The sequence below is a fragment of the Petromyzon marinus genome, chromosome 36, assembly GCF_048934315.1.
Source record: "Petromyzon marinus isolate PM22_M1 ecotype Great Lakes invasive population chromosome 36, UKy_Petmar_22M1.pri1.0, whole genome shotgun sequence".
Taxonomy (NCBI): domain Eukaryota; kingdom Metazoa; phylum Chordata; class Hyperoartia; order Petromyzontiformes; family Petromyzontidae; genus Petromyzon; species Petromyzon marinus.
The window spans coordinates 7,050,048-7,065,426 of record NC_133702.1 but is presented as its reverse complement, the minus strand read 5'-3'; the positions used below and the strand labels follow the sequence as shown (position 1 = coordinate 7,065,426).

Below are 15,379 nucleotides of genomic sequence, written 5' to 3'. Positions count from 1 at the left end.
GATTTAAACAACTCCCATGACGGACAGGGCACGAGGCATTAGTGCGGCATTAACGGATTGACAACTGGAAGCACATTATTATTATAATAAACACAGAACTCCATTGTTCTTCGTGGCCTAGACGTGGTTGCTTTCCACGGGACCCTCATGGGCTTATTTTGTGCAGTTCACAAAAGTGCACTTCAATGCGACTCAAGCTTTTCAAACACGACCGTTGGGCATAACAGAAGAAGAATGAGAAAAAAAATCAACCACCACGAAGCGACTTATTGTCACGCCCCTTCCACACGCGTCAATAATTGGCGGCAGATTGACAGGAGGGCAGAATGTAAGTAAATGTGCCCCGTGTCCTATATAATGCGACCCAGAGCGGAGCGGGCGGGCGGGCGGGAGAAATGAAATGTGTACCATCTCTGCAAATATATTGCTGTAATGTGTTTACGTAGCCTTCGGCAAACCGCGGAATGAAAAGATCCGACGACTCCATTTATACGGGCACGGTAATGGTGCTTTGAAGTAGAATGAAATCAAATGGAACTTTGAGGTTCTCTGGCTAATGCATGGGCCGCGACTACGCATTGAGATTAACGTGCGCTGGCAGTGCCCTCTGGTGGTGTTAGATCACAGCACGGATTGTTTGAGCGCCACGATATTTTAACTCCTGTGATATTGAAGACTGTCGGATCAAGGCTGGATTAATTGTGACTTCGGCTAATATCACGATGCACAGAAACCACGACGCAGTCAAGGCAATAAACATGAATAATAATAATACTATATGCCCTCTTCTCAATATGCTATCGGACAAAAGGACTCCCCGTGCCGTGTCGAACATGGGGGGGGGGGGTTGTTTGACCATACTTCACCGCACTGGTCTCTGTCGGGTGGTGAAGCAGGGAGAGGGGTTCAGATAACATTTATGGTAGGTGTGCTAAAGAATTAAACTCAGGTCGATAGTTTCATAGCACAGTGTGTGCCACTGTGCCCCCCTACCAAAGACAAGATCCTCCGGGTTTTCCCATCCACATTTAGAAACAAGCATTTAGAGTATTTGGCCGCCAGTAGGTTTGCAGAGTACCTTCGTCTTGGAAAAATCTATTTCGTGTGTGTCCACAGCGTTAAAGCAATGATCTGCTAAGGCCGAGGTATTGGTCCTACCGTGTTTCAGATCTGCCTTGTGTTCACGAACACGGTCCGAGACATGTCGCTTAGATTCGCCAATGCAACTACTGCCGCAGCCACAGCTTAGTTTGTAGACACCAGGGTATTGCATGTCAGGGATCACATCCTTCACAGATGGGATCAGATCACGAATTTTATGTACTGTGTTAAATCGAACCTGGATCTTGTGTTCATGATTTTGGAAATATTTTTGGTAACCCCTGCTATGTATGGCAAGGTGATGGTTTTGATTGGGTCCTCAGATGGTTCTTTCCCGGGCAGTCGTCAGGACTAACCAGCTGCAATCCCACCGCTTAAGCTCGATCTCTCTCAGAGAGTCAACTTCTGAGTGAACTCTTTCTGAAAGGTTGAGGGGTGAATATAAACAAATATATACCCCGCGCGTATACTCATGTGACTATGCAGTGTGTTGAACGATCCCTTCGATAAATTATTCACGTTACCTCCTCGCTACACGGATTAAGCACACAGGCATATGCAAGCTTCTCAAATCGCTCCAAGGAGGTAAATCCATGTGCAAACCAACCGTGGCTTTTGAATTCCACCAATCAGGGGCTGGCTTTTATGATCGACGAACGCGAACACGAAGAGCGGTAGCTCATTACCTCCCTCTCCCTCGCCCCCCCCCCCCCCCAGTTTGTTTTGTAATAAATCATTGGCAGGTCTCTTTCAGAATTCCATTTTTCATGACTGGAACAAGTACAAAAAAATGGCTCAAAGATTCCAAGGCGATATCGATGGAAAGTACTTACACGAGTGGAAGACGGTCTTGGCTGCGACACGTAGGCGAGAGGGCACATTTGATCGAGAAGGGGAGAGGAAAAGAGACGACGATTGAATAATGTACACACACATATCATGGACAAATCATCTCGTAAAGTGCCACGTGAAGCAATTGTGTTTGAAGACCGTTGATGGCACACAAGCTGACCACTTGTCAGACCCTCCCTGCTGATTTGTTTCCAAATGCAGGCTGCACTGACAGGCAGGTATCGGCAACTTGGTCTGAATGGTGCATGTTGCGGGCCGTCCATAAATGACGTCACGCATTTTGGACGATTTTTTACCCCCCCCCCATCACACGGCGTCACAAAAAGTCAGACCCCCCCTCAAATATGACGTCACAAAGCTCTGCCTCCCCCCCCCCAAAAAAAAATATATGCTTCAAATCGCTTCCAACTATTGCCATTGTAGTGCGTATTTAATGTGCCGTTGCACTCTGATGTGTTATTTTATTTTATCAATTTATTATTTTATTCTCATTCTACGTGACTTTACCGAAAGAACCAAAGAAGAAGAAAACATTTCTTAAAAAGTCTATTTAATTAAGTAAAACGTGTTGTCTGTATTTATTTAAAGTTGCGCATTTTGATGTGACGTCACATTTCTCAAACACCCCCCCCCCCGTCACACATCGTCACAAATGTCTGACCCCCCCCCCCACCCCCTAGGTGCGTGACGTCATTTATGGACGGCCCCTTGGCTAAACACGTGACAGAAGTGACATTTATCCCAGCACTGCACTTTCTTTAGTGTGGCGGTCTATTGCTGGGTGATGGGGGGGGGGAGCAGAGAGTAGAAAGTCGTTTTGTTTGCCAAAGTGACAAATTAGTGCAACATGTGCTAAATTATCCAGACACACTTTGCTTGCCAGAGAAGCAAAACCGCGGGACTTCCAATTGAGCACATGGAAAGTATGACATTAAGGAGTCAATTACCGGCCTGTGCTGGCTTCGCAAAAGTAATGAAGTTTTAAATATTTGAACGCCCGCATTCTCCGCTAATATGGAATGCGCTTCGTACAATTGGGTCACGTGAAATGGGAATGCAATTGAGCAGTGTCCGAGTGGTTGCACTTTAACGGGTTCCCCGCGTGAACAAAAGGTATAATTACCTGGGGGGTACAACGCACATTTGTACGGTGCTATGGTGCTTTTCCCTGCGCCTTACAAAGGTTTGCGGTTCTTTGTTTCGGCCCGTTTAGATATTAAGTGAATCCCAAGCAGTGCATTATTCATGAGACTCATAGAGTTCTCCCCCCCCCCCCCGAACCCAAGGGCTGTCGTTTGCTGATGAATTTTTAATGGCTGCGTTTTGGATCCCTTCGGAAAAAAGTCTGGGGGGGTTTAGTGTTTTTGGCTCGAGCGGGCATTTGTTTTTCCGCTGCCGCGCGTGAGAGGGCGGCGCTTTTGAGCGCTGGCACGGGCAGTCAGCGCCGTCAGTCGCCAAGCGTGTCACGTCCGCGTGTGTGCTCACCGTGCGACGTGTAGCCCGAATACCACCAGCTGTAGACGTTGAACTCCATGAAGAACCTGCCGGGATCACGGATAACTATTCTTTCCAGCGTACAAACCCGGCCGCGCGCACGGTCGGCCCAGGAAGCGCCAGGTTGTTTGTTTTTGGTTTCTTTCTCTGCAGGGTGAGCCGAGCTGTGCCGCCAATGTCACACGCGATGAACAAGTCGAGGCGCATTCGGTGTGACGCGGCGACGCTGAGAGTTGTGCAGTGTACCGACCGATGTCACATTTCATGAACGAGTGAACATGCATGTCGACGATCCGGTGACGCTGTGCTTGAGTTTTGTACTGACCAGCGTGTGAAACGAACGCGTCATTCGCCCCGCTCATGGCCCTGCTTGGCCCCGAGCCAGATTTCAGATGTTCGTAAGGCCAGCGTATATCAAGGTTTGGTTCTGGCTCGACACGGCAAACCCACCTATACCGCGAGGACCCCTGCGTCGACTCGCTCTGGGAGGTGCCAGTGGAAAATTGGTAAAACAGTACCGCATACTGTCACGCCACGGTACTCAAGAGGTAGAATGGATTAAATTGCCCCATGCGCTAATTTGCTCCGTGGAATTCGATCGAAAATTCCTCAATTGTGTTTCATGGCCTTGGCGTAAGACATCAACCGGCTATCTTAATTCACCATTCATGCTGAATCGCCCATTCCTGTAAAGACGCCCACTCCTCGAGTTCTAACTTAGCTATAGTAATAGGTTTTTACCCTTTTAACTGGCACAAAAACTGACACTTTATTCAAGGCATCATGTTTGCAATAACCACAACACAAGCAGTCAAAATGCAAACAAAAGAGACAACTCTGATAATAATATGCACTGTCCTTGAATTTGATTGGTCCACACCCGAGACGGCTTTTCTTAGAGCCTAGTTTCCACTGGTGTTGGACCAGAAGACGCCAAAAGGCGTACAACTCAAAAACAGTGCACTATCAGAGTATTGAGGGCTCGGGGTGAGCATTTACATTATGAGAACTCCTATGCCAGTTAAAAGGGTAACACATATTACTATATCTTGTTACTGGCAAAGGAGGTCTCATAATGTAAATTCTAACTTAGCTGTCAAGGAACCAGGTTTCATCAGCTGTGAACTGCTGTGATCTTAGGTCGTATACTTCGGTGGTATTACCACCTTGGTTCATGGTATACTACCTAACGTGGAGAAACGTTGACGTTAAATCAATTTAATAATGATGAGTTCAACTTGCAATGCGCCGCATATGATTTGCTCGCTCTCGAAGAATAAAGAACGACTCGGAGGCATTAGGAACCACAAAGAGGTAGGAAGGAAGCAGCCGAGTCGTGAGCTGGTGCCAACAATTGTCCAAGCTCTGTGCTCCTCTATATTTTAAGATGTTTTCAGCCAGAGCGATGTGTCTATACGTGGGGGACGAAACCGGAGCACCCGGAGAAAAACCCACGCGAGCACTTGGGCAACATTCTATCCCATACGGATGTAACCAATGGAGATTTTGTTAACATTTTGCTGTATCGCATTATCCCGGAAATTCAGGGTATGGCGCCTCAACACTCACGAGATGAAGCACTATCCCAAACCGTGATAATCACGGGGGTTGTTTGACCATACTTCACCATGGCTGTCACTGCGGGCTTTCGAAAGTGCTACCAATTTCTTTATATGGGCAAACATAAGTAATTTATGCAACTACCTGCTCATTTTTGTCAATGGGTTTCACGTAAAACACTTTTACTGGTAGGAAACGTAGTGGACTGGAAGCCCAACCGGGATTAATGCACAGGAGGCAGGGGATTCATTGTGTATGTCTGTGGATGTCTGTCCACGTGTATCCGGACACCCGGATATATAACAAATGCGCTCCTAGTGGGCATTACTGGTAGGAAACGTAGTGGACTGGAAGTCCAACCGGGATTATACTGGTAGGAAACGTAGTGAACTGGAAGCCCAACCGGAATTAATTCACAAGAGGCAGGGGATTCATTGTGTATGTCTGTGGATGTCTGTCCACGTGTATCCGGACACCCAGATATATAACAAATGCGCTCCTAGTGGGCATTACTGGTAGGAAACGTAGTGGACTGGAAGCCCAACCGGGATTAATTCACAGGAGGCAGGGGATTAATTGTGTATGTCTGTGGATGTCTGTCCACGTGTATCCAGACACCCGGATAAAATGGGAGGGGTGGGGCTGGGTGGAGAGGGTAGGGTGGGGAGGGGCTGGGTGGGGAGGGGAGGGTGGGGAGGGGCTGGGGAGGGTGGGGAGGGGCTGGATGGGGAGGGTGGGGAGGGGCTGGGTGGGGAGGGAGGGGCTGGGTGGGGGGTGGGGAGGGTGGGGCTGGGTGGGGGGGGTGGGGAGTGGGAGGGGTGGGGCTGGGTGGGGAGGGGCTGGTGACCCCGTGGTGCCCTTATAAAACTCAACTTTTAACCTACTCACGCCGGCTTGTGCCCCGCCTCACAGTCAGGGCATATTTGCGGAATACACCACGTGCCGCCGTTGACTCTGGCCATTGACCGAGCAACCCAACGTTCCTACCAGCTCCCTCTGCAGGAATGTGTTTATTTGCCCGTGTAGAGACATTGGTGCGAGTGGAGATTTACCCTCCACATGTGGTACCCATAAGATGATGTATGGTTGTATGGTATTGGGCTGACGCATTTCCTATTGATATTTCACAATGTGGAGTGTCGGTGACAACACTGTCGGAAGCACACCGGTATTTATATATCTTAAGACTCATTTGTAGGAGGGTCCTGCCAGTGGCAGTTTCAGGGGGGGGTGGGGGCAATACGGGCAATCGCCCCCCCCCCTCCATCAACCTCCCCCCTACACAACCTGGAGACTCCGAAAAAAGGTAATTTATTGATATATCAAATAAAGTACCGTATATTGAATGTTTATTGTTATATTTATATAGGGCCTTATTTTAAAAACTTGGCATTTTGGGATATCTCCTAAATCCCTTGGGAAGTTCCTAGATTTGCCCCCTGCATTGGAATATTTGGCCAAATTCCTGAAGAAATTGAAGTGCCGAGACAAAACCGAAGGGAAACGAAAGAATACAAATAAAAACCACAGGCAGGTTCACGTACGGTACCGACTTTCTGTACTGCCATCTGCTGGCCATCCCATGGCTCAGCAGGTTTGAGAATTTCTCGAGCGAACACGATCCACCCAACCTCCTTGCCTCCCCATTTACTGGACCATCACAAGCGTGTTCCGATATATTTCCACGAGTGCGGGATTTTAATCGTCGCAATTAGTCCAAAGGAAAACGTAGATGCACGCGCGAAGGATGCACGTGCTTTTTGCGGTGTCTGTGGCGATGCAGTGTCTGTGCTGGAAATGGGCGATTACGTGGGTGCAAAGATGATAATAATAATGTGGTGCATGCGCTAATTAGTAGGCAGTAGATGTTGGGTCCTGCTGTGTTGGGATATAAGGTGGAAGTTGCACAAATACTCGACTGTTTGGTACCTCCCTAACTATTATTACTTTCATCATCATTATTACCTTCATCATCATTATTGCCACAATCATCATTATCATCATCATCAGAACCATCATCATTATTTGTACAGCGTCTCAAGATGCGGTTTACATTGGAGGTACAAGAAATACACGTTGCATTGAGCTCGCTTGCGACAATCACGAGCGCTGAGCAGCTGTTTCCCGGGTCTCAGCCATGATAATGTGGAATTTCAGGACCGCCAAGACGTTCACCACCCAGTTCTCATTTAAGCAAAGAGGACACGGGGAGATTCTGTTTTTAATTTTGACAGAAATCTCGTGAATTACAAATGTGAAAGTGTCCCAATGTAGTACCATCCTGAAAAGGAGTTTTGAGACATAGATGCTTCCGTGTGTAATTGGCATTATTATGTTATTATTTATGACACAGAGTATATTGATGTAAAGTGTGTATTTTTTGTGTGCCGTGTGATTGCTGCAGTGCAGTGTTTATGCAGATGACTAAGATTATGCCCCCCGTGTATAATATCTTTAGACGCCGAATTCTTTGTTTAATTATATTTTTAACATCACGCACGAAGCTCTATAAGCCCACATTAGGCTTAACATGGTGAGACGTACGCACTAATTAAATAGCAGCATGGATTAATGATGACATTACATTTAATGCGCACTTACACTGCCAGTTCGGTTACGATCCACTTCATCGCCGCGATGAAGGAACGGTATGGCTGCAAATAAAACACGCACACAAACAAAGACAAAGATCCCCCATAGAGCGTTCAACAGACCGATGGGGGGCAAGTTCTGGACGGTCACGAGAGTGTGAGTGGCTAGCAGGACGCCCGGCCGAATTGTTTCCACGATTATGATGTTTACACAACCGCACCGGGGATTCTTTTTGTAAGGCTGAGTCGACCTAGGGGCGGCTCAGGGACCAGTTCAGACATTCGTCACCAAACGTTGGTCGCGAGCGGTAATTGAACTCTGTTCGCAGGTCTCGGTGCGCCACCCACACACACACACACACCTCCGCTGGCTACGTGCGGTGCCAAGGAAGTTCAGCACGTTACACACGTACGCGCGTGTACGCACGCGCACAACAGAGGCGCACACAACGGCTTGTTGAGTCGAGTGCACCGTTATAGTTGCAGCACCGCGCTGCAACATTACAGGACCACGTTGCTTTGCTCCAGTGGTAAAAGCACGCGGTGCGTTCGAGTGAGCGAGCGAGCGTGCTGTTGCTGCTGCTGCTGCGAAGTCTATTTTTGAGCGCAAGATGCCCGCGGGGGAGGCAAGGCGGGGGTGGGGGTCTGTGAGAAAGAGGGCAACGCCAAAGCTGCGCGAGCGTGGGCAGATCTGGCGTTCAATTAAATTTGAACGCTTCGGGAATCGCGGGCCACTCACGTTGAGCAAGTTGAAAGCGCTGCTCTCGTAATCCAGGTGCCTCTTGCACATGGCCTGGTAGTCGTACATCTCCCGCCTGCAATGCAACGGAAGTTATTTGCAGCGGTCCCGCTTGCCACGGGGGAGAAGGGAAAAGGGGGGAGCCTAAGGGCAGCTCGTATGGGACAGGCTGCAGGCAGCACTGATTGATACTCAGTGCAAGACTGGTTAGCCTCAATCTGCGTCACCTGGCCACCATCTCCCGCGTGCTCATAGGGGCCGTCCATAAATGACGTCACGCGATTTTGAACGATTTTTGACGCCTCCCCCCCCCGCCCATCGTCACACGGCGTCACAAAAAGTCAGACCCCCCCTCCCCTCAAATATGACGTCACAAAGCTCTGCCCCCTCGCCCCCACCAAAATAAAACATGCTTAAAATCGATTTAAACTATTGTCATTGTAGTGCGTATTTAATGTGGCGCTGCACTCTGGTGTTCTAGGAGAAAATTTTATTAAAAAGTCTATTTAATTAAGTAGAACGTGTTGTCTATATTTATTTAAAGTTGCGCATTTTGATGTGACGTCACATTTCTCAACCCCCCCCCCCCCGGTCACAAATCGTCACAAATGTCTGACCCCCCCCCCCAGGTGCATGACGTCATTTATGGACGGTCCCATACAGGCTTATAAACGCCACAAGATTGTACATGCACGAACATTATTTTTTTGTTAATCCGTGACCGGACGAGGATCTTCCCGTGCCATGCTTTTTTAAGCGAGGTTATTTGACCGTGCACTTCGCTGAGCTGGTGAGAATGGGTTGGTGCAAGTGGGGAGCGTACACCTGGGAGACTAGAAGAGTAGAACAAATGTTGTTACAAAGACCCTATGCTGCCCACAGCATAGCCCAACAGCCCTGTGGCAACTTGCTCTGCACCTGGTGGTCAACCCACACGAGCAGCATCCAGGCTGCTTAGCTATCAAGGCATGACAAGATTAATCACGTTAAAAACTGTACCCCGATTAAAATTGCACACCTACATAGAGGCATTATTGGTAAATTAAAAACGACGTTAAATGAAAATATCGGATTTTTATTTTGTTTTGCAATCGTACGAACAGCCTGTTGGTAACGAAGAGTTTTCCTCGTTCGAAAACCCTTCGCTTCTTTTTCTAAGGCTGTGCTATTTAGTGAGGAATTAATATATTTCTCTGTCGGCTGACACAAAATTGCCGAACCTCCACGGGAATTCACCGACCAGTGGTGGTGTGTGGCCAACAGAGGTAGGGAAAGGACGCAAGGCCGCCACTGCGCCAACCGTGGCACCCTGAAGGGTCACACTTGCCAAGGCCCTCCAACAGGTCTGAAAACTCCATCAATACCAGCCCGGCCACCATCATTACCACCATTAACATTACCCCCACATGCAACACCACCATTTGTACCTTCACCATTACCACGGCAATCACCACCAGCCAGCACCATTACAACATTAACACAACAGCCAATTGTCATTATGATCACCACCACAATCATCACTACCGTTACCAGCACCACTATCATTAACATTACCTGTACACAACTCTCTCATTTGACTACATCTGTTCCATCCGTATATACCCACATGAGCACTCTCATCACCATCAATGACACGATCACCACGATCACCACCATCACCACTAGAATCACAACCATCAGCATCCTCATTCCCATTAATTTCACAACCAGCATCACGACCACATTGTTGCTTCACATGCGATGCAAACTATATCCTCAACTTACACTCCACAGAACACGTGATTCTCACTTGCTAAGTTCCCACGCGGTGACGGGGCCCAGCGGTAGCGTGTTCTCCACTTGCTGCAGAGGTTCACGGTTCGAATCGCACGGCCACTCCGATTATCACCGCGTGTGTGATAACCATTATTATAATGATAATACGCGCCCTGTCTGCTTCGCAGTGGACGTTAAAGATCCGCTGATGTCGTTCACAAGAGCAGGCCGTTGTGTGTCGGCGTCAGGGTGCAAATTTGCCATCTCAGAAAATTCCCCCCAAAATGCTGCGGTTGATGGTGGTGAAGGTGGCGCGTTGGCCAATCCTGCTCGGCCGGTTAACGTTCTCGCGGTCGTCTCTGCGTCACCCCCCCCTCCCGACCTCACCGTATGAACGCTCCAACGCTGAGCAGCTCGCTCATAACGGCCCCGTCCACCACCCCGAAGAATTCTCCCGTCTGCGGGCAAGCGAGAGGCACGCGCGGATAACGTGGGGATGGTGAGTTGGTGCTGCTAGCAAGCTAAGCAGAAGCTTAGGGGGCCCCCGATCGGCTCAAGGTGTCCCGAATTGATGGAAAAAAATATATGGGAGCATCAAATATCGGCTTAAATTTAAATCTTTATAAGCATGACAGGTGAATGAACGTAAAACATGGCAATTAATCTCATCTGTACATTGCATATCTTTTTTTTTATTATCAAACTTCATGTCGCTCTTGTCCAAATCTCTTCCATTTCACTCTCATCTCACCACATTTCTTTCTATCGCCTACGTCTCTTCTGCCATCTAATCGGTTTGGTGAAAAATAGAAAGCGGGGCTCCACCACTTTAGACGGTGACCGTGGCATTTTGAATTTGCATTTTCATTGCGATATCGGTATTGCTGGGTATGCACGGTGCCTCTGAAAGTTGTCATCTTTCACACACACGGCAAATAACAAAAACGTCAATCGTTACTTTGTTAATTTGTATACAATTGGGAGTCAGTATACATTGCGGTTTCATTCGTACATAAATGTTGGTAATACAGATGTAGCAATGAGTAATTATCATTGTTTATTGCGTTGAAAACGATGAATTTCCTATATTTTATTTCCACATTTGGATTGTCCCCCTTCTTGCTGTGCTAATTTAAATCCCGTTTTATGTCGCTCATATCCATGACAGAAATGTTGTGGCTTGGCTCTCCAACAAACCGGTGTGCTTTACTAGTGACGAAATGGCCACGTTCTGTTTACGTGACAACCCTTACTAGTTGGCTGTGTCGGGTGGTGACGGGTTTTAACGACACATTTATATATTTACCCCTTCTATTATAGATGATATTGGTCACGAAAGCCTACTACGTGTTAGACCGTTCATATCGTTGTATGCTCGACACCGATATTATGGGTCGCTGCTGCTGCTGCTTGGCTGCGGTTTCGGCAGCAGAGGGCATTGTCGTTGTACTGCACTATGCTTCCGCATCTCTGCTCTCCCCACCTTCACCAACCCGCACGGAGGATGGTCAAACATCCCCCACAACCAGCACGGCATGGGGAGGCTCTCGTCCAGCAGTGAATTGACAAAGGAGGCCATGCGTGTGAAATGTAAATTTAAAGCTAAGGGGCCGTCCATAAATGACGTCACGCGATTTTGGACGATTTTGACCCACCCCCATCGTCACACGGCGTTACAAAAAGTCAGACCCCCCCTCATATATGACGTCACAAAGCTCTGCCCCCCCCCCCCCAAAAAAACAATAAAACATGCTTCAAATCGCTTTAAATTATTGTCATTGTAGTGCGTATTTAATGTGGCGCTGCACTCTGATGTTGTAGGAGAAAACATTTATTAAAAAAAGTATATTTAATTAAATAGAACGTGTTGTCTATATTTATTTAAAGTTGCGCATTTTGATGTGACCTCACATTTCTCAACCCCCGCCCCCCTCGTCACACATCGTCACAAATGTCTGACCCCCCCCACTCCCAGGTGCGTGACGTCATTTATGGACGGCCCCTAAGCATCTTTAAATCAAGAGATTTTTGTTTTAATGAATTCTTATTCAGATTTCAAATAAATTCAACTAATATTGGCAGCCGAAGCTTATTTTATGTATTGATGTAGAGTTCATGATCACTTGCAATCTTTTAGACAATCTGTTGTTTCTCAACTGCAGTTTTTGCGATTTTAATGGGTTTTTTTTTTATAAACGAATTGTTCAGCCTTTTTTGAGCTCGTTTCACTGTCGCTGCAATTCGTTGTCACGTGCCATGAGTCGACACAAAAGCAAATTTGATTTTGGGGTGGGATTCGGGAGGGGGAAGGGCGATGTGGGGGGGGGACAATATCAAGGAACAGCGCGATTACTGACGCGTCAATTTCGGACGATGCTCAATATTCCCGCAGTAGCGGCGACGGCGTCATTTGACCTCCCAGCATTTTTTTTGTTGGAGGGAACTGCCGGGAAGCCATCACGTCGATCGAAGGAGACAAATCTAACGAACGTTCTCAACCGCTGATCGTTGGCAGCTGTTCCAGCAAATGGCAGCGATGTCGCTACGCCCGGGAATTTCACCTTTCAAGAAAAGGTTTGAACGTTTTAGTTTTAGTCATGGAAATATGATGGATACTTTATGACCGGACGATGCAAGCAAGTAGGATTTTTATTTCACATTAATTGGAGATGATTTCATAAAATGGATGACAGCGGGCAGATGACGATAATGAGAATCAAGTATTTTTGCACATTTGAGCTAACCGATACAATACACCGTGTGTGCTTACGGCCATGGTCATTGCCAAATGTGGCTTGAGAGCTTGCGATCGAATTAACCATGCTACTTACAGCGCTTCGAAATTTATTAACGCTCAGCTTCATGCAATGCACGGTCCAATTGTGCTTCTGTAAACATGAGCAGCAGAAGCAGATGTTTTGAAAGATGAATATTTTACATAAAGTAAAACTTTTTTGCATGACATCCCATGACTAAAATTAGCAAGATGAAGGTAAAAATGCGGAGCCCAGCGACTGCTTGCTCGTGTCACTGCTGGCGGGAGGCCCTCCACGAGAGGGAACTCTTGAGAGCCGGGTTATTTGGCCTACTCTTCCACGCTGGCCAGACGTCTTGGAAGAAGTGGGAGCACCCACACTATACCCCCAACATCTACGAACGTAAAAGCAATTTGCAGCTCTCATTCAATCCACTACTCCATGAACGCATTCTCGCGTTCCTTCATTGGGTTTTTTTTACCCATACTTAACCACGCTCTTCAATACAAATTGGTGAATGTTAGATTTTAGACACGACTGCGAATCGAAATCATATCAATGGGTTTGATATGGAAATGTGATAACCGTCGCTCCAGGGAGATGTGTAACAATAAAACTAAATATTACAGCGGAGTTAAATAATAAATAATCTGTGCAAACACAATATGGATGTATAAACATCACGATGCGTGGTCAGAAATTGTGATATCGCAACAGTTTAGTGTACTAGTTTTGAAATGTCTTGACAGCCACTCATGTGCACCGACACATACCTGGATAGGCTTCACTCACTGATCGTAATCATGACGAGGGTAGCACTGAAAGACGCCTCTGCACTAGGAAACGCTGACCGGAGGTGAAAAAAGCTGGCAAAGAAATGTCTCTAAAACGTTTCGGACAAGGGCAAAAACACGGGGGTCAATTGTCCTTCGTCGGCGGCCGAGATCCTCTGAATGCACGGCTAGAAGATGATGCTTGTGTAGTGACACGGAATGGGTCACTACGTAGCAGAGCGTTGGTTGCTGGCAGAGAAGGGGATCTGCAGTTGCAGCAGCCCTGTCTGTCAGCAGGCCACGTGATAAGCAGGGAGAGGGATGTAGGGCAAAGGTGATAGAGGGGGCACGTGAGGTAAGCCCGGAAACCCGCTGGTAGGTTCTAGAAGGGGGGCGTGGCCGGGGCGGAGCGAGGCCACGCTGGGAGGATAAAAGGGGACCCCAAGCGAAGGCTGGGGGCTGTTGCCTGGAATGGGATCCCTTCATCGTGCCGTTGGAAGTCTTCGTCACCGTCTTCACCATCTCGGCGTCGTCAATCAGGCAGTCTGCCAGCTGCCCTGACTGGGAGCTGCAGTTACCTTTGTAGCCTGAGAAGGCTGTTAATAGAGTGCCTCCTACTCCTAGTGTCTCTGAATCAGTCGCTACACTCGTACGTGATTTTTTTCGAGCCATGTCAATGGGAGGGACTCATGTGACCCACAAAAGCAGGTCATTGTTTGGGTGCAAAAGCAAAGGATTTGAGCAAGGAAGCCGTGCAGCTGTGACCCTGTGTTGTGTCTGAAGGAGTGGCATAGCTATCGAGTGTGCAGGAGGTGCAACTGCTCCTGGGCCCACGTGGAAATGGAGAGCAGCAGCCAAATACTCTAGGCAGCAGCCTTTGGAAGTCCGCAGATGGGGCCCCATTCCATACCTCGCAACAGGGCCCATGGCCAACCACGCCATGCCACGCCGCTCGTCTGAAGTGCGCTTCTGCAAGACGCATCCTGCACGCTCACCTCTTCGTCGTTCTTGGAGACGATGACGAATCCGTTGTCGTCTATGATGTAGCAGTTCAGCGTCTGGCAAGAGGGTAACCAACGGAATAGATACCAAAGGCAGTGTGCAAGGAGAAGGCCCCATGCGTTCGAGTGTAGAACCCTCCCCCTGAGATGTGATGCCAGAACTTACCGGGTCCTCGCAGTCGATAGGACATCGGCCTTCGATGGCTGAGCACTGGAAGACAGCGGGGGTAACGACATATTAAATTAAATTGTCTTTTTTGGGTTCCCTACCCCCCAGTAATTTTAGCTGACTAGTGGATGAAAATGCACATGGGGTCGAGTGTTTCACTCACGTCAGTATCTTTTGGCTGAGATGTCGTTCGTGTACGTCGAGAAAAAAACAGAATAGGATATTAGTGATTCCACACAATTGTGTAAATACATAGTAACTGGCAAACAAGGTTTTGTTATTAATATTAAAATACCAAGAGCATAACCTCGGTGTGTTACAATTGGGTGGCCGTTTGATGAGATTAATACAATCCTTTGGTGCTACCGGCTTGTCAAAAATGCATTCGTAATTTCGATATCCGTAGCAGCTGCAGACGAAGTTTCATCCTCGCATTAATGATGAATAACGAGACGCGTCGACACGGTCGGTTTGGATAAACAAAAGCAATCACCTCGTCGTTTAATAATTACTTAATCACCTGTTTGGCTGCAGATAAAAACCTCTTCCTGAAGAAGTCCACTTTTATTTGGATTCCCACAGCTGAAA

The 15,379-nt window shown here is 47.7% G+C and overlaps 1 protein-coding gene across 3 annotated transcripts in view; it reads right to left on the bottom strand.

Annotated features, from left to right (window-relative positions):
• LOC116949350 (voltage-dependent calcium channel subunit alpha-2/delta-3-like) overlaps positions 1-15,379 on the bottom strand; it is a 118,753-nt gene that overhangs the window by 11,019 nt on the left and 92,355 nt on the right. For 2 of the 3 annotated variants that reach the window (XM_032966560.2, XM_032966559.2), the window contains 9 exons: positions 15,312-15,373; positions 14,955-14,969; positions 14,789-14,833; positions 14,617-14,679; positions 10,480-10,550; positions 8,338-8,413; positions 7,609-7,661; positions 3,439-3,494; positions 1,935-1,955 (listed from right to left, as the gene is read on the bottom strand). In XM_032966560.2, coding sequence (XP_032822451.1) covers positions 1,935-1,955; positions 3,439-3,494; positions 7,609-7,661; positions 8,338-8,413; positions 10,480-10,550; positions 14,617-14,679; positions 14,789-14,833; positions 14,955-14,969; positions 15,312-15,373 — 462 coding nt within the window. The remainder of the gene's footprint in view (positions 1-1,934; positions 1,956-3,438; positions 3,495-7,608; positions 7,662-8,337; positions 8,414-10,479; positions 10,551-14,616; positions 14,680-14,788; positions 14,834-14,954; positions 14,970-15,311; positions 15,374-15,379) is intronic. The other variant, XR_004403898.2, reaches the window with a different exon arrangement.